The sequence below is a fragment of the Dermacentor andersoni genome, chromosome 4 (genome assembly GCF_023375885.2).
Source record: "Dermacentor andersoni chromosome 4, qqDerAnde1_hic_scaffold, whole genome shotgun sequence".
NCBI lineage: Eukaryota > Metazoa > Arthropoda > Arachnida > Ixodida > Ixodidae > Dermacentor > Dermacentor andersoni.
Window position 1 is genome coordinate 22,166,582 of NC_092817.1, and position 22,897 is coordinate 22,189,478.

Consider the following 22,897-nt stretch of genomic DNA (forward strand, 5'->3'; position numbering starts at 1 on the left):
TTGTTTTTTGTATTCACTTGCATTTCCATTTATTTATTATTTATTTAATTCATTTAAGTATGACAAATAATTTCGCCTATATGATATCATTCGTGTCATTGCGTGTTGGCTTCTTATGATCTGATTATACATATATGTCAGGTAAGTACTCAGGATATTTTTTCGGGGGGGGGGGGGGGGGCAGCCCAAGGCGACTTTTTTATGCAAAAGAAGGGGGGGGGGGGGAGGATCCTTTACTAGTACATATGTGAATAATGCCCACCGTTCGCCATATAGACGCGTAAAGCCGCGAAAGAGAAATGCAATAAGGTGTATCTCACAGGCACGCCTGTGAGATACAGCTCTTCTTTACTGGACCAATAAGGAACCACATCAAATGGACTCGCGCAAGAAACAAGCCCGGGAAGAACACTGCCAAGAACAAGTAAACAAGCGAAAGTGTAAAATAAAGATTTCTAGTAGCGTTTTTTGAATTACCTCTGGAAGAATTATAAAGAAATACATATTTGTGGAGCAATCACAGTTCTTTTGGATCCCTCGTTTACTGCTTTACCAAGTGCCAAAATCGACTTTTATTGTTATCTGGGAAGTTGCGTAACGATGCACGGCCGCTAGTCCTGTATAACCGCGTAGAGTGCAGGATGCTGCAGGTCTATACGTAATGCGGCCAGCGCGGAAGGTTAGAAAAACACCCATATAACCACAGCAGAGAAGTGGCTACGTCTGGCGGCTCGACTGATTACTGTAGAAGCTTCATTCAAAACACACGGAATCATTCTCCGCATCCGGCGGCGTTTTCTCTACTTCCTTTTTAAATGAAAGGATGTTTATCCGTAAATACTTTCACAAACAACGGTTAAATTTGTTATTTTTCGCTTTTCCTTCCTGTTTGGCTGTTGCCTCGGTTCTCTCCCTTAGTAGATCGCTTAATTTGTCAACTCCTTACGACTCTTGTTTCCAGTTGCCAAGTTTGCACGAAAAGTGCAGTACAATTAGGGAAAAACCAGACGAGTTAACAAGAGACATTCATATTGCTGAGGATGAGCAAAACGTGAACAAGGTTAAAGCAGGAGCCAACGTTTCGACAAGTGGACTTGTCTTCTTCAAGGCGACATTGCTACGTCGCCTTACGACGCCTTGAAGCATACGTCGCCTTGAAGAAGACAAGTCCACTTGTCGAAACGTTGGCTCCTGCTTTCACCTTGTTCACGTTTTACTCACCGTCTAGAATTTCCATCTCCCGCATTCCCCGTGTTTTCCCTGGATTCATATTGCTGATGTGTTTAATGGTTATTGCAGGGTTTGATGATGGACGCTGTTTCGCATTATCTTATTTTCCACCTTATCTAACCGATATCGCGGGTATATGGTTCCGAGGATCTGCCAGCGTCCCGGCCAGCCGTCACTCGAGGAAATAATGAAACAAAATGTGAAGTTAAACGCAAGTGACGTTTTCTCCGGCCGCAACTCGTTCCACGAGCGTAACAGACCAGCCGACTACCAAATGGATGCTTGTCCTGGTCCCTGGATCAGTCTAAATAAAGAAGGTTGAACTAACGAAGCAACAGAGATGCGCTTGACCGTTGCAATAGATGGTGACAATTGAACGCAACTCGAGTTAATCGCGTGGTCACCAAATCAATGAGAAAACTGGCCTCCACACTCCAGAAGATGCCGATAACTATACCGCCATCCGAAAGGAGTGAAAAAGCAGCAAAATGTTGACCGCCGAATAGCTCTCAAGTCTCAAGATTGATTTGGCGGCGCTTAACGAATGTTTGTTGGGAGTGGTGGCGTGAGCAGGTATGCCGCTTAATTTCGGGGGGGAGGGGCACCCCTCTGGGTACATGCCTGATGTATGTATATATATATATATATATATATATATATATATATATATATATATATATATATATATATATATATATATATATATATATATATATATATATATATATATATGATGTGTGTGTGTGTGTGTGTGTGTGTCTCTGTGTGTGTGTGTGCAAGAAGCATGCATATACACAAAAAGCATACACGCTCTTCTAAGCTCTCCCATACCCTTTTTACCTCTACAACGTGACCTGCTTCCCACACTTCACACAAATATACACTTCCTCTTTTTCTTTTCTTTTCTTTCTTCTTTTTTTTTTACTCAAAATAAATTGCCATGCTTTCACTCTGAACACAATGGAGAACGTCTCCGTCGTCGTAAGCACTAAATTTAGACCTGACTGACACACGGACGAAGACATCTCGCGAGGGAGGCATGTTGGGGTGTGGGGGAATAAGCGAAACGCCAGTGCATTTCGCTGCACCGTATTCCAGGTAATTACGCATATCATTTCGGATTTCTGCATAACGACCTGTTTTCAGTTATACTTATACAAGCACACAAGCACGCACACACTATATATATACACACACACACACACACACACAATATCACAACCCTATGAAGCCAACAGACAATGAAGCCAAAGATGTTCCACACACGCCCGCCGTGGCACAACTGCATGATAGTGCAACGCACGTAATGCGGCGGTTGTGTCTTCCGATCCCGCCGGTGGCAAGTTATCTTTACATTCACTTACAATTTCAATTTTCCTCATTATTATTATTTTCTTCATTTCAATTGAAGCACAGCTAATGTGCCCTGTGCTTATATATATATATATATATATATATATATATATATATCGTAGGGTTGTTCAACGGGCCAGACAATGAGTGAAAATGATTTCCACAACCTCGCGGTAATCTTTCCTTTATTGCCCAACAGTTTCGGTCGGTGGGTGGACCGACATTCGTCAGGCGTTACAGGCAAGGCCAAGTGCAAGTATTCCGACAGCATTTGGCAGCGCTTTTGATTTCCCAGAACTAGTAACCTTGTTTTATCAAGGGACCTTACTCGGAATAGACGTTGAATCGACGTAGTTACCTCGTGGGACGGTTCACATTTGCCCAGACGCGGAAGGGAAAAGCCGCAAAACAAGTCAGCTTCAACGCTCAGTGATGTGTTTTGTCTTATTTAGCTGTTCCATCCCCAGCTTAGACTATCGCAGATGAAAGTGCGGGACTCTTCTTACCAGAGGTGCTCGCACTTGTGTGGATACACACACACACACACACACACACACACACACACACACACACACACACACACAGATATATATATATATATATATCAGGGGCGTAGCCAGGGGGGGGGGGGCTTATGGGGCTTCAGCCCCCCCCTCCCCCGAATTTTTTTCGCGCTGTCGATGCACCGTCGACCAAAGCAGCCCCCGGCGCCAGAAATCATTCTGGATTTTCTCTAGAATGTCTTTTTCACGCTCGTAAAGACATTTCACCGCGAACATTGCTAACTCGGGCTGGATTTCGCGGCAACGCCCATGTACCGGGAGTCACATAACGCAAGCAGCCCCATCCGAGCACAAAGTTTCAAGGTCGTTTGGATGGCGAACGGGCTCGCCGCGAAATCGCGCGGAGGCCGCGGAATCTACGGAGCGCATGGATGCCAATTCCGAAACTTTATGGATATAAAGTTCTCATAAAATTTTGATATAAGGTGCATTGGCATTTCCAAAGTTGTGCTTTAGATTTTAAATTGAGGAACTCTGTGGGTTTAATGTTGTTATAAACATTTGACGCCAAAGGTGCATTGACTTTCCTAAAGTCGTACATCGGAACATACAACGAGACAAGCCAAATCAACACACTATTAGACAAGTTGACAAAGCACGCAGCGGGGTTTGATGAGAGGAAGCTTTGTGATGGTTCATTTGTTCCGTCATGTCACAGAAAAAAATATCAACATTCTTTTCACATGCGCCATAGCATCCGTGTCAAGACACTAAAGCCAACCAGGGTAACTACATTCTTATTTGTTTTTTTCTGCTTTGACTTTTATTCGCGAGGACACATTGAGCCTCTTCAATTTTTTGTTTATTCTCGCTACCCTACCCGCGGGCTGCCAGAACCTGCCAGAGCGCATGCGTTTTTTTTTTTTTTTTTTTTTTTTTTTTTTTTTTTTTGGTGTTGCCCCGACCACCGCGCGGCGCACTTCGGGTTTGGTTTTCTCTGGCCGAGTGGATTTTCGTCTGGCAGAGTTTGGGACGCCTTCTCGCTAGCAGACGAGAAAAAGAAATAATGGTCGCTCACCACCATCACTGTGAGGACTCGACGTATTTGCAGCACGTTCGCTTGAGCGCAACCTCTCCGGAAAGTCTTTATCACCGGTGTAGAATACCGAGCACTATGCGTATGGTTCTCGGTGGACCAAGCGTCTCACGTTTTCTTCGATATTCATTCGGTAGCCACATTAAGTGCCCAAAGTAGGCATTGGATTGTGGCCGACTTACTCTGCTTTGCGCTTTTTTTTTTTTTCATTTCGGTGCTCCCGCCCCACAAAAGGAAAAAAGAAACATTGTTGCGGGTGCTCCCGTCCCACAAAAGGAAAAAAGAAACATTGTTGCGGCGCAGCGACTTGTCGCATGGTGAAAGTTCGATTTTGTTACTTTTTGTTTTGCGGTAATCGGCCGCGGGACGCTTCATTTCCCGGATACTCTTATTACAGTATTGTGATAGCAATTATATGGACACTCCAGGCGCATTCCTGCTGTCGCCGTTGCCCTCATGTGTCGTATGAAGTCCAAGGGCGATAACATCGCGACCGCGCGCCGCCTGCTGTATGCGCCAGTGAAAGCGTAGGGGGCGGGGGGGGGGGGGGGAGTGGAATGGGTGAGCCGATAATGGTGGCTCAGTCTTGTGTGCGCAAAGGAGAAGAGCGGGGAGAAAGCGCGCCGCCTTTCGTCGCGCGCGATACATCAGGGGGATTGAAGGGAAAGGGGGCGGGATCTAGGATTCTGTGAATCTGTGATTGGGCAACATGTTTATTTGCCTTGTTTGACCCATTATATACAGTGACATTTTTCTTAGATACGTAGACTTATTGGAGACTTATATGTATATTTAAATATATCTTGTTGCGAGGTTTTGTGCGACGTGCAGTGAACTTTCTTTCCAGTGACAATTTTTTGCCTTTTATCAAGCATTTGTATATTCTATTGTATCTTCGCATTTCTGATTAACGAGGGCGAGTGAAGTGAAATTGAGCCTACCCATCCCGCGCAATAATGGTTCAGTTCATTATCTGCGAGGCATGCGCGTAGCACACAGGCATCTCTCATTTACAAAAGTGACACGCAGGTGTGAGAGTAAATGTTCTTTAATGCTCTCATAAACTGGGTTGAACATAGTTGGGTGACGTAATGGACGCTTCAGAAGTTGAGCAGCGTGGTGCCCTGAGGTTTTTGACAGCTGAACGTGTTTCCCAAAAAGAAATTAGTCGCCGTATGGCGGCCGTGTATGTTGAACGTCGCATTTCATTGGCCACTGTGAAGCGTTGGAGTAAACGGTTGAAAGACGGACGTGAAATTTGCAAAGACGATCCAAGACCGGGCCAAAGCCATCGTGCAATCACCCCCAACAAAATTGCAAAGGTTGATGAGATCAGGAGACAAGAAAGGAGGATAAGGATCGATGAACTGGCAGAGAGCGTCAACATCAGTCGCGGTTCGGCTCAGGCCATAATTCATGAACATCTCGGTTATCGGCTCTTGTGTGCGCAATGTATGCCCAAGAATTTGAACCACCGCCATAAGACAGAGCGGTTCTGCGCTGCCTTGACTCATCTGATCCGGTATCACAATGAGGGTGACGACTTCTTGTCTGCAATTGTGATCGGGGACGAACCATGGTGCCACTACCACGAGCCTGAAACACGACGGCAAAGCTTACAGTGTAACCAATCGAATTCACCTCCCACAAAGAAAGTAAAGGCTGTCATTTCCGGCGGAAAGGTGTTGTTGACGTTTTCTTATTTTTTTTCCATCGTCAGGGGCCATTACTGATAGAATTTGCTAAACCCGGAGAGACTATCAATCGTTTACGATATTGCGAAACGCCGGATCGGCTACATGTAGCAATCAAGAACAAACGACGTGGAAAATTGACGAATGGGGTCATCTTGTTCCACGACCTGGATATGGTGTTGGGCTGCTGAGCACGAGGTCGCGGGATCGAATCCCGGCCACGGCGGCCGCATTTCGGTGGGGGCGAAATGCGAGAACACCCGTGTACTCCCATTTAGGTGCACGTTAAAGAACCCCAGGTAGTCGAAACTTCCGGAGTCCTCCACTACGTCGTGCCTCATAATCAGAAAGGGGTTTTGGCGCGTAAAACCCCATAATTTAATTTTTAATTGTACTACGACAATGCCCGTCCCCACGTCACTGATGTGGTTAATACAAAACTGGCAAAGTTCAAATGGGAAACGCTGCAACATCCGCTATGAGATCTGTCGCTTTGCGACTTCCACATTTTGGGACAAATGAAGAAACAGCTCAAAGGAAACAGATTCGTGCCGGACGATGACGTGAAACAGTCAGTTGCAGACTTTTTGAAGCAGGAAGCCAACGAGTTTAATGAGACTGGAATCACACGACTCGTTAGTCAATGGGACAAATCTATAAATGCTTATGGAGACTACTTTTAAATAATGTGCCCCGTTTGTCATATATTCGCATTGGCTCACTTTGGTTTGACTCGCCCTCGTATATTTTGCACAACGGCTTTGTATATGTGCTCTCTGTTGGGATAATAATTTCGGTGCCATTACTCACGATACGCGACCGGTGACAGCTGCTCATGAGTAATACATTGGAATAAATGACATCTTCATTGAGATTTTTCACTGGCCGCTGCATATGTACAAAAATGTAAACAAGGTTCTTGAATGACAAAGTCTCATTAACATATTTATTCTCAACTTGTTCATTTCATGACCTTTACATTTTTTCATATCAGTGGCATGCACTGCTTTGCTGGTTTCGAACTGATGTAGTTCTAAAGTTCGTGTGATGTTTTCTTTACTTATTAAATCGACAAAAACATGGAAGCATTGATATCAGTTATTTTGGGCACAATGTTGGCACATAGGAGTATATATTTTTATGGGAAAAAATCATATTTTACTTGTTTTGACAGTGCGTAGCGTTCAAGAATTCGTTTGCAGCATCTTTGGCAATGGGAATGCAGTTATTATTCATGTATTCGATCCCTCGACAAATTGTTTAAGAGGAAGCTTTAGCTCGGGCACAACTCCGACGCGACCTATTCAAATACATGTAAAACGCAGAAACGCTTTTCTGAGATAACCCCTGGATCGCTTTTAATGAAATGTGTTGCATTTGAGAGCGAAAGTTAAATTCTAGTATCTGTTGGAAGCGGAATTTCAATTTAGGGCCTGGATTTTGTTTAAAATATATTGAAAAAATCGGAAGTGCGAAAAAAAAAAAGAACAGAAGCACGACGTTTATAAACTAATAGCTCTGCATCAAGAACCGATATCACGGTTCTGTAAACGGCGTCTATTATAAGAGTCAAAGCGGACAAATTTGGTATGTCAATTTGTATTTTACGTGAATTGGTTACGTTGTGTACAAGGGTTCTGAAAAAATCGTATTTCCTTAATACAAAATTTTTTCGGATTCATGTGTAACATATCAATTTTGTCCGGTGTATATAGATGTACTATTATATGCGATTCACAGAATTGTGATATTATTTTTCATTGTTGAGTTAGAGTTTTAAACATGATAGTTTTGTTTTCTAGGAATGTGCGATTTTTGCCAATTTTTAATAAAGAATTGACAACCTAAATGAAAAATTCGAAACCAGAAGTCAGTAGAATTCAAGTTTTTCTTTTAAATTCAATAAATCTCTTCAAATTTGGTTTAGTGGTTGCCGAGAAAAACGAATTCACCTTCTACATTGTATTTAGGAGCACCCGAGCTAAAGCTTCCTCTTAAGGAGGAGGCCAAGATGCAACGTGAGCCCCCCCCCCCCCCCCGAACGAAATTTCTGGCTACGCCACTGATATATATATATAAACGATAAGGAAGGGGATTAACCGAGGGACCTGATTTTTTATTAGTCATATCATAAGAAGCCAACAAACACTGACACCAAGGACAACATTGGGGAAATTACTTGTGCTTAATAAATGAAATAAGGAAACGATAACTTAATGGAAATGAAACGGTGCCGCGGTAGCTCAATCGGTAGAGCATCACACGCGAAATGCGGAGGTTGTGGGTTCGGTCCCCACCTGCGGCAAGTTGTTTTTTCATCCAGTTTCATTTCCATCAAATTATCGTATATATATATATATATATATATATATATATATATATATATGGCTGAGGAAATCACGCTGGCCCCGGTATATATATATATATATATATATATATATATGCGAGTGCGCGTGTGCGTGCGTGCGTGTGTGTGTGTGTGTGTGCGCGCGCGCGCGCTCCAAAGTAATTTAACATTGCGATTTTCTTTTTTTTTTTTTTGCGACCTTCAAAGCGTTTGCTTGTTGCTCGAACCAGGTTGACCATCGGAGAGGAAGTTTGGCAGGGAAGACGAGGTGATGTAAAAACAAATAACAGAAGCTTAATGCATCGTCACGGGCGAGCGGTACGCTCAAGACATAAAATACAGACACGTTCAGCGTGCGTGCACCTGGACGCAAGGGCAGAGAAAATGTGTCTCCAAGTGGCGGCTCGCTGGCCTTCTTATACCCTCCACCATCCGGGCAACCTCATTCTCTCTTGCTCCCTGGTAGAGGGCCTTGTCAGGATATGCCGAGGCAACCCACACAGAGGAACACGGAGAACAAGTCACTTTTTGACGTAGAGTTGAACGTAGGACAAAGGAGATTAGGATTGGCACTGGTGCATAATCCCGTCGCACACACCCGACGGACAAGCCTTTCCATGTTGACGAGCGTGACGATTAGGCACGTCGTGTCTCAGACATTTGGCATCCGTTCCATTCATTGCCGCACAAAGTGAACCGTGACAGACTACGCCGCTGCCGCCGAAGTTCTCGATGCAGGGGACGACATCCGTTGGCCAGAGGGATGACGCAGGTCGGTGCTTGATCGTCGTCGGTGGTCGCACAGCTCTCTTGAGCAGGAAACACTGTGGGTGTTTTCCCACGTCGCTCAACGTCTCGGTCCAAGCCTAGATGCCTCAGAAGGGTCCGAAACAGTTTCCCGTTCATAGCACGCGTCTGCAGAATTACGCAGAGACTCAGGCGCTCAGTCAACGGGCGCGAGACAAATTCTCGCTGAGCTCCGCCAGCCTTATTTCCTACTCAAAAATGACAGATTTACAGAACTTACCGCAGCGCTAAATACACACAATTTGTTATACGCTTCACAAGACATGACTCAAACCAACTGCATAGACCCTTTCAATCCCTCCGTCAGGAAGAAAACACGAGTTTCATGAAACGTTTGAGGCTGATTCTCGATCTCGGGGCTTCGACTCAGACCATCGGCATTGCCATTAAGAGTCCTCTGTTTATAGCGTATCTCGAAAGAAGCCATGCAAGAGGCTGCGTCTGTATGCCAGAAAGCTCTCCCGCTCGCCTTCGTGCATAGAGTTCGCCACCGGCGTTTCCCGGTGAACATTACGGTTATATAAGCTGCAGTTGCCGGGAAGCGTGAAAAGCACTCAGGGACCTTTGAATATTATCGCGTTCCACTCTTGATGATGATGACAAAATGTATTTATTAAGGGATGGCGCGAAGGCCTATAATGGGGAATAGGAAGAGGAGCGGGGAGGCGTATTCAGAGCCGTCCTAGAAGCTGCGCGTCCTTGGCGAAAGCCAAGAGCGAGTCCAGAATGACCCTGTCGGAATCCATCGAGCCACTTGCCGGTCTAATCCACTCCTCGTAGGAGTGGATTAGAGTGGTGGATTAGAGTGGTGGTGGTCCCGCTGCTGAGCGTGTCGCTGGCACTCCCAAAACAAATGGGCTGCGGATGGCCACGTGGCCATGTCGCAGTCAGGGCACCTGTGTGGCGCCTGGAGCGCTTCTTGGTCCGCGGAGGCTGTGGGAGCGCCGGGTTCCTGCGATGGAAGGGAGTTGGGAGACGGAGATGGAGGGCGTCTTTCCCGGCGTGGCCGGTACTGCCGCCACCGCTCCAGCATAACCGGTGTGAGGACGAAGCAGGAACGGAGCCTATGCAGCAGCACCTGCCGCGACGTGGGAAGACCCGCTGGAAATGGGTCTGGGTCTGAGGGCATACTCGCACGGAGTTCCCTCTTGCGTCGGTTGGCTGCTGCTCTCAGAGCTCTGTCTGGGTCATACGGGGCTCCGTTTGTCGTGTAAAGTTGAAACTTAAGCGTCCTCCAATTTTTTTTTCATCACTCGTGACTCGTAACAGCGCGTCGCAGAGCTAGCTGCGCCCCAAACAACAGTTTTATAAAACTCAACGTCTGCACCGCAGGCAACAGAATCCCATAGAACATATAATTTCTTACAGACGTCCAGAAGCGGCTGAGGACAACTAATGAATTCTTGTTCTATCAAGGCGTTGAATAAACGTATTTTTCGGGAAGTCTATTTACAGGCGTCTGAAGGTCGTTTTGAATTTGAAATTAACAAGGAAAAAAATTGGGAAAACACAAGAGAAGAGCTGTGTTGTATAACGTATACAGACGCCTTGCGCATAATATTCTGGTTTCTTTCTCAATGCCGTGATACTCGTGTATGAGTCGTGCACATATCATGTAGGAAGCACAGCGCTCTGTAGTTGCTGGAGCTCGGAGAAGGCGATTACAGTAGGGCCAAGGAAAAGGTGAAAAAAGTTGTCCCTAGATTATTTCCTAGAATCAACATCCGATGTGACCATCGCTATCGAGCCAGAGTAGAGCCGGTTAAAGACGTTGGCCAACGTCTGGTGGAGCGTTAATATGAGGAAACAAATACTGAAGCCCCGGTTTGCCTGTCTGAACATGTGCATCCGCGAGGCACGATCGCGGCCGTTTTAAGTGTCCGCCAAATTAACCTTCTCAACGTTACGTCGTCTAATACAGCTTGTCTCGTCACTAAAGTTACTGGTTACATGTAATTGGTTCTTTAAAAAGAAAACAATATATTTAGAGTGAGCGTAACGGAGTAAAAGAAACAACATAATCGATCAATTGCAATTTATTAAAAGTAAAGAATTTTATCTAATTCGTTGCGCACATATCTGAAAGCATTAAAATTCCAAAGCGCTAATTACTACTTCAGATCGAACATTGCATTCAGACGGACACAAAATAAAAATTAAAGCAGATCACGCGCGCATTCGTGTTTGAAAGCCGCGCCAAATCGCGCCGTCCCCGGCAGGCCGTCTTGGCCGTGCCGCCGAGCCCGTCATACGGGCCACCAACCCCTCCGCCCACACAGTGGGATAGAACTACTTCCGTTCTGCTGTTCTCGCTTTGCATTTTGCTGTGCCCGAGCAGCCTGAGTTTCGGTCCGCCTGGACAATTTCGGAAGTGCCGTTATCGTCGTTGTTTCACTGCTTCGGAAATAAGCGCGTAGTGTCAGCATGCCGAGTGCCGGTGATGATGGAAGTGCCAACATGACTGGCCCTTCGTGAAACCCGGCCAACGCAGCCTCCGGCTCGCCCAAAGCTTCAGGTACTACTCACAGCTCCCCGCGCTCGCGCGCGTTCTCTTCAACTTGCTTAGGCTTAATATTTTGAAAAACACATGATGCAAAACATTGTGCTTCGCCGCGGTGCTCAAGCGACCTCCTAAACACGCGTTTATTTCTTTCGCGGCCTGCCCAGTCCGCAAATGTTTCCGTGCGGGCGCAAGCGTCGTAAGCGGTGCACTTGATCTCCATTCAGTGTGCGTGGGCGCGCGCGGTCGGGCTACGGCTCATATCGCACCCACGTCTGTTTTCGCATGTCATGCATCACTTATCTCGACAGATAAGATAACGCGTTGATGTAAAGTGAAAACGTTGCATAACTGCAAATAACATCGAAGTTGCCTCCGCGCCTCCGTTCGATGCGCTCCAACGAACGTTTCTTTGCGCCATATCGCACGCCTGAATGACGAACAGCCGATAGTTTACTTTTCGTGGCTGCATAGGCTGCATGCTGCGCTTGCGAGTGATGATGTGCGTGGTTGGCTCCGCTTACTGTACATTTTAATGTTTGACGCGGCACGTGCGCGCCGATGTAGTAACAGATGGTACGAAACGAGGCTCCAGTAATTGCTTCTGGCGTTTATTCCACTATCTCTATTTATTTATTTTGTTAGCGCATATTAGAGTCAAGAGACGAGTGGATAACAGCAATGAACTTCTACAGCTACTGAAGCTACTGAAAACTGAAGCACGTGTTAGAATAACAGACATGTACTGTACAAAGGGGGCATTTACTAGAAGGATAGGCTTTGTTTGGATTGACAACAACTTACATTGAATATTTGCATACAGCTGTCGCATTTCTCAGAAGTATTCACATTTCAAAAGTGCGCCAAACATAGCACGGCTTCATGGCATAAGATTTGTTTAGAAGTCATTTTGCATGTCGCGAACATCACAGGTAGTGCTCACAAACCGCTGACAATGCACGCATCATTTAGCCTGGTCCGGTGGTCACAAAACACACAATGACCTTGTCTCGCCAAAAGCCGGATGCACACACATGAACCATTCTTTCCTCTTACACTCTGCACTTCTCTGCATTCCAGACAGGATAATAACTTGGTTACCTGCTGTCACTTCTGTTAAAATGTGCAATGCCCTTTGTCATTCTCTCCCTTATTATTCTGTTGTCTAAAGCTTCCAACAAGACCTAACCTAACCTAACCTAACATCACAAGGAAGCTTCAACTACTGCACCAACCCATGCATCGACGATACCATGTGACCCCCCATCCCCCAATTTTTGTGACGTACTGATGTTGCCCTTGTACACAAACTCTACACCAATAAATTAAATTCACTTTATGCATTCATTACATTAAGAGATGTTATAACTTATAATTCATTATTTGTTGCACGTTCAAGGAATTGAAGGGTGATACCATGTTTACTGAATCAGCAGCTAACAGAGCAAAATAAGCGAGACAAAAATGTTGTGACAGTCCTCCTTAAAACATTTGGCATCCATTTTCATAAACATATGCCTTAAATGCTCAAGTGAACTGTGCAATTGTGCAGATATCAAGATCTGTTGGAATATTTGCTAAGCTTAAACTCTTTTATAGTGATGCTGTATATAGCTACCCTCCAGCGGTGGTCGATGTCCGTCCGTCCGTCTGATGTCCGAATGCTCTGTAGTTCTCAATCTAATGTAGGTATCTTGGAAAAAAACCTATTGAAATTGGTCACTAAGACGACTCTATCATTACACCGAGTTTAATTTACTTGTCATTAAAGCTCACAATGAAGTTGTAAAACGTTACAGAATTCCTGTCTGCTGTCAGTACATGGCCGTCTACGGAGGGAGTATGGTTACAGAAAATGGCTGTAACTCTTGTTTTATTGAAACCATCCCAAACAAATTATATGGCAATTAGCCGGTAAGACAACTCTAACATTACACTGAATTTCTGCTACTTTTCATAATCATGTAGGTCACAGTGAAGGTGTAACTATTACGAAATTCCCGTCTGCCATGTGATGGTACTTGCACATGTCACTGCTTCATAAAAGAATCAAAAGATGTATTCGTTGTCTGTGCCCTTCAATAATAATAATAATAATAATAATAATAATAACGCCTATTATACATAGATGCGTCAATTGAGGTAAAACACGCCACAGCTTCACTGCTTGGGCTGATGAATTTCTTATCAACAGCTGTTGAACAACACATATTCAGGCGATCTTTTTTAACGTTACGAAAATTTTTAAAGCAACTGAGGGATATAAGCTGAATTAATCGACTTACACTGGAAATAAAAACGTGACTGAATAAGGAAGAATTTCACTAATCAAGTTTTTAACTAATTACTTTAGGGTATACATTGCAGTATATGAATTCAATTCATTGGTTTCACAAACATCCACGATGAACTTTGAAACTAAGCACCAGTTTTGAGATAAGCACTGTCAAACTTACTGTGAAAATGCATTGTCATTCCACTTCTTTAACAAAATGCTTTTTTATGCATTGACGTTTAAGAATTACTGCATTTCATTGCAAACTTTGGAAGTGCATATCTCGAAACAGGTGCCACCCTCAGATTTGGTTCCAAGTGCATGCAAACTGCAGTACGTAAATTGCAGTATGCCTGAAGTTATCAGCTTAAAGGTTGATTGCCAAAAGTTTGATAATTATTTTATTCAGTTTGATTTCTTGTACATATAGTAATCAAGCTCAATAACCAGAATTGTGCTACATGCCATGAGCAAATTTTTAAAAATTTTTAACGATTAAAGAAAATCTATATAATACACTATCTTATCTCACGTTAATTGCCACTTTCTCATATGGGACAAAACTATGCGAACCAATGTCTCATTTGAGTATATGTGCTGCAAAAGAAAGTGAACATCATGTAGCTTGCATCGAAAACAATGCACGGACATCTGAAATTTTTTATTGGCTACATCTCATTTTTCTTCATGACCTTTACTCATTCAATTTCATAAGAGCAAGGCAAACAGAACCCCCAAGTCATGTTAATATCACTTGCTCAGCATACACAATATCTATAGATCCTTCTAAACCATTTTAACTATGAAAGAAATCATTTTCTCGTGCAGCACTTGGTGGCCAAATGATTAGTCATTCTCTCCCTGCATCACTAAGCATACTTCACGCACACAACATTGAAATTGATAAAGTAAGTAACACAGAATTAATAACTTCTTTTTGCCACACTTAATGGATAACTTATGTGCATAATCAGTGTAACACTTTTGTTTAGTTTATGTGAAGGCTGAATTATATATGTGGTGATGCAACTAGCTTTGGGATTATTAAATTTTTTTCATTTCTGTGCTATGTAATTACTTTTTTATGCGCAGATTTTGTTGAATTTTTTGTCATGTTACGAATTCAATAACATTTCATCCTTTCTGCAATTTTTATAGACTTCGTGCCATTGTTCATGCCCTCCATGTATCTGTCCTCTCTCTTTTCATTTTTTTTTGTGAGTATGTTAATCTCTGCTGTAGAGTTTAATACACTGATGAAGTTTCCATTGGCCCAGCAGCGACATCCGAAATGGGTAATTAAGCTACATGGAAAATTTGTAAACACTTGCCTCTTTCATGGCTGCCGGGTACATTAATATGTATTTTTGTGCATTGTGGTCACCGCACCACAATAAACACCGACGAGCACGGCAGCTCGCCGGTCAGTAATCTTTCAGCACCACCACGCTGAGAAGCCCTCCCTTGTTCATGACCCGGGGTGGATCGTGACAGTTCTGTTAGGCTTTGTGCTTCTATGTAGATTAAGTATGTGCAAAGAAGCACCACTTATTTGTAATGGTGTATCTTTTACTTATGGTTGTGGCAATTTTTAAGTGATGGTCAGCCTATATACTTTTTATGCAAATTATTTTATTTTTCTGCCAGCCTCCTAGCCTTGCAGAATCGCAGAATGCATGTTCAAACTGTTTACAGTTTCAATATATATGTTATGCTACTGATGTCTGAAGATTGTGACGGACGGACGGACCGATTAACTTCACTGAAAGGTCCTGCGAGCTACGGGGCGCAAGGCCCCATAGAGCGGGCTACTCCCACGTTGGCACCGGGAGTTTTAACTCCCTGGCCACACCATGGGCTCGCTGGACAGCCCAGAGCTGCTCTGCCAGGTCCATGCTGCGTAATGCTTCTTGTAGCCTGGCGGAGTCTTGATTCTTGTTTGTGTGGGTCGAACCACACGGCCAGAGCAAGTGATGTAAGTCTAGCGTGCTATGGCAACTCTGCACTTCCCCTGCCACAAAGGCAATGCATTTCTGTCATCTAGGCAGCTGCAAGTAATGCTAGTGAATTGCGCAAGAGCTCTTGACAAAAGTGCTATTCGTTGTGTTTAGACATAGTGCAAAATACAGCACACAAAAAAATTCATAGATGACATGTGTCATTTTGTGCGTTCACTGTGTGCCTTCCTTCTTTTTTTTTTAAATCCTAAACATGAATGTAATCCAACTTGTCCAATCCAGCTTACAACTGTTCTGCAGATATATACTAATGTGAATTGAGAAGTGAAAAGCACCAAAAGTTATGGTTTGAGGACTGTCTGGTTCTGAATGTGCTAATTTTCACTCAGTTGAAAATGTCAGATGCATGGACATACCACAGCACAATACACAACTAGAACCGCTTGAGAAAGAAAGGTGGAAACATGCATCTGTTTTGGCAGTGCGTGATGCTTTTGTTTAGGCACATTATTTAAAAATGATCATAGCATTCTTTTCATGCAAGTGTGTCTGTAAGTTGCACAAAAAATGTCCTCATCACATGATAAAAGGTAGTATCCTTCAGTTCTGAGCTGTGAAAGTTTGCACCACATAATATCTGTGGCACAAAAATTGTTGAACATGATGGAATTTGTGCAAGCTGTTGAATTTTTGTGGCATGCTTTCAAGTGCATTTAGAAATTTATAGCATCATGTGACCTGTTCCTCAAATGTCTTGCAGTTAGATCAATTATTTGGGTGATAGCAACATGTGCAGTGAATTGTATATGAGGCCTTCCAGCATTTTAATCAAGCTTGTATGTAGAGGGGAAGAGGATGTCAAGGCTGATTCTTTAATTATGTACTCATAATGTTTTTGTTACAATCTTACCGACATAGTACACGTGCGCCTGTTTTCCTTCTGTTCACACAAATTCTTCTATTTAGCAATGCTTTATCTTTGCACAATTTTATTACTTTGCTACCGAGGCGTCAACACAGCATGCATCCTGGTAACGCCATTAGTCCTCAACTGAGAATTGTCCAGCTTTAGCTGCTTTGTGATGTTACGTTTTATCTTCAAGGATCACTCCCTCATTTACAGATGTCAAATCTTGCTTTTAAGAAAAGAACAGAAGGGACTGTGCAAACTACTAGTACAACTTCAGGAGTATGCTAACTTCAGTATGATGCATGGCGTGGACATGGAAATGAGGATGCGTGGCACTTTGTGTACCTTGGTCCCAGATCTGCTGCTGCCGGTGGAACTAGATGTAGACTTTTCTGCCCAACTGTTGAAGGTGGACTTTTCTTCAAGGGTTCCAGGCTATGAGGGCACATGTAACTTCTTCACCTAGAGATTGAAAGTAGAATGGAGAATCAGATTCACAGCACACAAAGAACAGCACTCAGCCTTTGTAGTCCTGTGGTCTTTGCCTGTCATCCATCGTGTTTCTTTATGCACAGTGAAATAGGGAGTCCTCGATGAGTGAACAGAAATGGGTTACAGCAATGAAGGCACAAGGCATGCACTGCCTGGTCTCCAAGTGAAATGTTGAGCCTCGTGCTGTTTCACACCCTTCGATGACCTCCAACCATGTGCTTTTGCCCAGGATGAAATGTTAGTTCTCCCAGTGGAGATTGGAGGCATGGCAGCCAGCTGCTGCTGGTGGTGGGTCGTCTGCTGGCCAGTGCTGCAAAGTAACTGACCACGGAGCCAGGGCCTTGGCGGCGGTCATGCGCAGGCACCGCCAGGCAGCCCTGCTGTCCCTGGTGGTGGCTGTTCTGGGCATACCTGCACTGCTGCTGCTCTACCTCGATGGGAAGAGCCAAGGTACACCCACAGCGTTCATTCATACCAGCCTCACTGTTTTTCCAAAAGCATATTACAGTGTACAAGCATGGAAAGGTTGGCTATTTGGTGTATATTTATGACTAAGAAAGGCCAGCATGGTGGAATAGGGCGAAAAGAAGAACAAGTAAACAGACAGGACAAGCTATGTACTTTAAAGACTCTTTTTCAAAGCAGCAGTTTGTATGATGGATAAAAGATAAGACATTTGTTGACCTTTGCTCATTCTCACTGTACTGCAAAAAAAGAGGCTATGAAATTTCGTGAACCTTCATAAAATTCAGATATGATTAGACCTGGTCAGTGTAATATTAACATGATGACTCTTAACCCTGCTTTTAACGATACTGTAAGTAAACTTGCATTGCATGTATGAATGTTTTTACTTTTACTTTAATGTCATGTGAAAAGCTGCTGGTTGACTACTCCTAAATTGACTGTGAACTCTATTTGAATGTATTGATTTATTGTCCAGTTTTTCTACTGACTTTCATATCTCGAGCTAGCTATATTTTAGGCAGAGCATCTCCATTCTGACCTTTTTTTTTCTTTCAGTCGTGTTACACTTCGTGATTTCTGTGGGCACTGTCACAGTTCTTCCTTGTCGACAAGATTTGACTCTAATTGTTTACATGCACTTTTTTTTTTGCCACAGCACCTGAGGACAATCTACTTGGATTCACAAAAAGAGAGGCAGTCCTTGCCGATCGGGTCCGAGAGGTTGAACAACAGAATCAAATGTTGCGAAGACAACTCAGGTTTGTAAATTTCGTTTCTAACACAATACAAGCAAGTGGGAAATTTGGTCACTCAGTGCAGAGAAAGAATAAGCATAGCAAAAAGGTCAAGGCTGGTAATTTTCCTGTCAATAATCAACAAAGCAAAAAGAGAGAAACAGAAGAGAAAGCTAAACTGGAATGCACTAACAAGAAATAGATTAAAAAATTTGAGGACGTTTAAGCTTTGCCTTTAACAGTAGAATGCAATAGTATTCAAAGATCCCTGACTGCTTCTCACGCTTCTCGGCAACTGCAGCTTATGTAACCGTAATGTTTACTGGGAAACGCTCGTGGCAAATGCTATGCACGAAGGCGAGCTTTCTGGTAGAAACACAGCCTTTTGTGTGGGCCGCAAATGCATGGAGGCGAGTGCCAGCTAGATGGTGTTGTTGCAAAGAACTGAGCTCGGCGCGCCGCTCTATGGATGGTAGAAATGCTGCAACAGGGGTTTATGTTTGAGTTTCCGCCTAACAAAATTATGTTTTCTCGTATATTGAAATTACAATCGGATGCTATCATGTCTGTAGGCTGTCTGTAAGTCGTACTTTGCAATTTTTTGTATATTTACTTTCAAATAATAATTTTTCCATACGTGATGCATAGCTAGTTAATCGCAAGAAAACATTTTTTGTCCAGCAGCAATGCCTGTATTGGGCTAGACCACGTCGAACGCTGACAAGTTCAATACCTCACAACGTTACTTCATTATTTGAGCCCGTTCGCCTTGCTAGGGCGCGGCTGTGCCGACGCTCGTTTTTGCGGCATTTTGCTGCTGGTAACAAGCTGCGAGTGCGAAATCTACGGAACGAAGTTTTTACACGCCGAGTTCAACTACTCTAACGTGAGCATGAAAATATTACTGTAACGCCTTGTGTCGTGCGATTTGAACACAAACGCTGAACAGCTAAACCTGCGGGCACCGCGTGGTAGGACGAATAGCAAATATCACTGAATGCGCAAGCGTACCCCCGGCCAGTTATTTCACCGTACCAAACAGCGCCGAACAAACAGCCGTAGTACAGTGTTCCGTGACAAAACGGAGTGGAAAAACAGGATGAACACGGCAAGCACTTTGCACGCATGTGCATATTCCTGGCTGTGCCTCCACCTCGCTTCGTCATAGGCCGCTGTAAGGCCGTTTGTTCGACACTCAGGTTATCATCCGTTTAAAAAGTTGCCCGTGTGCACATTAAAACCCTTACCTTACCCTTTCTCCTCTTGGCGAAGGCCGCTCTTGGAAGTGGCGAGGTGTTTCTCTTTTGGGAGAATATAGACGGAACAACACTGGCCTTCAGTGCCGCCGATTTAATTGGAATACCGATTGCCCGCGTCGTTGTCAAGCTCCGATGATAATCACTGTCGCGGAAATGGTCCGAATGCAGCACAGTTGATTTCGTCGGCAAGAAATTATCTCTCCTCGCCACATGGACCCACTGCGCTGCAAGTTTCTTGTTCTTCGGGAACATGTGAAACACCACATCGTCTCGCGTGCCTGTGTTCGCACAGCCGAATGCTGCACCGAACGAGGGTATGTTGGGCGCCCTTGGCTGTAGGCACTCATGCAGCACAGAAAGGAAGCACAGTTCACCAAAATCGCAAAAGAAAACAAATGTGAGCGGCGGCAGATCTCTCGTAGCGTCGTTTAGTAAAGCGCAGGACGGAAAGAAACATGCCAGCACGCCGGTCCGCCAGTACGGTCCCCAGGAATGACGTCACTCTCGTCGGTTCTCTCCTCCGACTGCCTCCTCACCCGGCGCTCCGGGAAGCGACGGGGGCGTGTATGCGGGGGGGATTTAGGAAGCGATTTCGGCCCCTTATATTTACAATACAAAGAAAACATTTCAGAACCATAAATTAATAGGTCTGTTCTTCCCAATCCCAGCAATTCATGGAAATTGAAAACTGTTTCAGCTTCCCTTTAATGTTCTCGTGTTAAAATATTCAGGCTTGTTTCCTTTAACTCTTGTGGCAGACTTTGCAGTGACATTTCAAATGTCAAGTAATTTTGACACTGTGTTATCACAAAGCATTGGGACCTGTACCTTGCTTTGTGGCAGACTTTGCAGTGAGATCTCGTGAAGTAATTTCAACACTGTTGTCACAAAGCATCAGTCCTGTACCTTGCTTGTGCAGACTCCAAAGTTTGATCTCTTGTGAGTTCTTCAAGGAACCCTGTCTGAAAAGTGAGACATAGAGCTTGAAATTTAATTTGTTTTCTTTGCAATATATATATCTTTAATTCTTCTATCTTGCTCTGTTGCATCCTTTCATTATCGTAAACTGTTGAGTGAATACTGTATTTCTCATATATTTGAGCTCTTTATTTGTATCATACTAGCCTGCCACTTGCACTGTACTGGATTGTAGGCTATGTTTACAGAGTAGGCCAATCAGCTGTAATTTGCAGGAAACTCAACAGACTTGCTTGCTACATTTGATGGACGTGGTAGTCGCATTTCATAGAGTTTGCTGATGTTCTCACGAACTTGGAAAGTTCCAGATGGTTGAGAATAATTTGAATTCTTCATCCTGGTGCCTCTTATAGCATGCGAGATGATTTGAGATGTGGGACTTTACCAGTGTGCCACTGATTCATGTAGAAAGAAGAATGTGCAACCAAATATTAACCAGAATAGTTGATAATGAAATGGTTTCTTGTCACTAATTGAGGATGTTTTACAAATATAAAATCCTAATTTCTGGATGTCTTGTACTTTATTTTATGCTTGTGTTAGTGCAGTTGTTGTTCTCACAAGTATTGCAGGTGCAAGTTGTGGCACTCACCCATGCATTTCTGTTCTGCCATTTTTTCTGTATATTATACACGAGGTGCAATTGTTATTTTTTACCCTGGTTGTTCGTGTTACTTGCTAAAATTCTTGTGGAATTGACATTGTGTAAAAGCAAATAAATCCCTTACTGTACGGCTTCTCATAGCAGCAGCTTACACAACTTATGCAGAGAGATTCTTTAATGTTAACAGCAGTTATGACCTATGAATTGGGCTAACCATATAGATTTGTTCGCACAGTCACTCATTCATAATGCTTTTGTTCAGACATGGTGCTGTGTCACATAAATGTAGAGGTACTGTCTGACCTCGACAAATCAAACCAACAGTTATGTGGTTTTAAGCTGAGCATTATAGCCACTACTGCTTTGGTCAAATGAACAGATAACACTTTCATTGGCCACTGACAAACACTGACAGTTCTTCATTCAGTTTACCTCCTGGACCATATAAAAGTGGCCGATCGAGATGTGGTGCCCATAGACCTTCCTACAAAAGTTACTAGTGGGAACTCTGGCACTATCATTGTTCAGCTACCATGGGAATGATAGTTAGTACATGGATTTGTCTAATATTTGTGTTTGTGGCTTCAGACTTTCTTGTGGTATACACTTTTGTCTCCTATTTTCCAAAGAATCCGACTTTTATGAACATGTGAAGGCAATAATTCCTGTGCAAGTGCATAATTATTGGGCAGTGTTGCACTTATAATGCCCTGTTTTGCTAAAGCCAAAAGGCCATTTGAAAGCCAAAAGCAGGTAGTTTAGGTAAATCCATGTACTGCCAATCATTCCTATATTGGCTGAACTGCCACACTTCCAGCTCCCGTAGACACTATAGTGGCATAGTTTCTTCCAGTAATTTTTTTAATAAACTCTGTGGTGGTGCCTACAGTGTTCGTGCGTGTGCATTGTGGCATACTTTTCTTTTACTCCACCAGCGTTTACATTGCATTGCGCAGCACATGCTGTTTGGAGATTCACAAGTTCATGTAGGAATGTACAGAAAATGAAATGCACCAGGAGTTATAGCAGGTTCACTAAAGTTAGCATAGTGCAGGGCTCACTAACCAAACGTGCCTGGAATGACCAGATTGCCAGTGGATGGCACTATGCCTGCTCTGCCTCCTCCTCCTTGCGATGCTGAATGCATGCGTATGGGTGCCAGCTGTGTTCTTCAGATTGCTGAGGAAGCTCCTTCAAATGGCACTGGAATTCTCTCAAAGTATTTTAATAGTACTGGGGAATTCTCAAGGTCACATGGGAGTCTCTAAACAGTCGGGGGCTTATAGTAGCTGCATTTACGTGAAATTGGCAGCAATGTATCACATTTCTTGATGCAACAAGGTAATAGTATGCAACAGTGTGTACGTGTGGCACATCCTGCTTCCTCTGAAGCAAGCCAGAATCAATTTCTGACGAGTGAATTTTGTGGTAAGTAGAGGAGAAGCTCGTGGCAAGAATTGTCTAACTTTTCCTCTCTCCCTTCATGTGATATGCCACTGCTTGCATGTTTACTGCAATGTCAGACAACTTACCCATTTCAATCCACTATCTCTTGGTGCATTAATTTGATTTATCTTCCTAGCTCATCATTGCCATTTACATGGGTGCAATGTGCTAGAAATGTGATGTGCCACTGTTGCATCCATGTACATGTGGCTGCTGTTGGCAGTAATCCTTTGCTGTGCAGCT

At 43.7% G+C, this 22,897-nt stretch overlaps 1 protein-coding gene across 1 annotated transcript in view; it reads left to right on the forward strand.

Moving 5' to 3' along the window:
• Nucleotides 1–11,322: 11,322 nt before the first annotated feature.
• Nucleotides 11,323–22,897, forward strand: part of LOC126536010 (xylosyl- and glucuronyltransferase LARGE2s-like) — a 46,013-nt gene continuing 34,438 nt past the window's right edge. Inside the window, exons 1-3 of the mRNA XM_050182897.2 lie at nucleotides 11,323–11,545; nucleotides 17,395–17,615; nucleotides 18,289–18,391. Coding sequence (XP_050038854.1) covers nucleotides 17,519–17,615; nucleotides 18,289–18,391 — 200 coding nt within the window. The 5' untranslated portion in view covers nucleotides 11,323–11,545; nucleotides 17,395–17,518. The remainder of the gene's footprint in view (nucleotides 11,546–17,394; nucleotides 17,616–18,288; nucleotides 18,392–22,897) is intronic.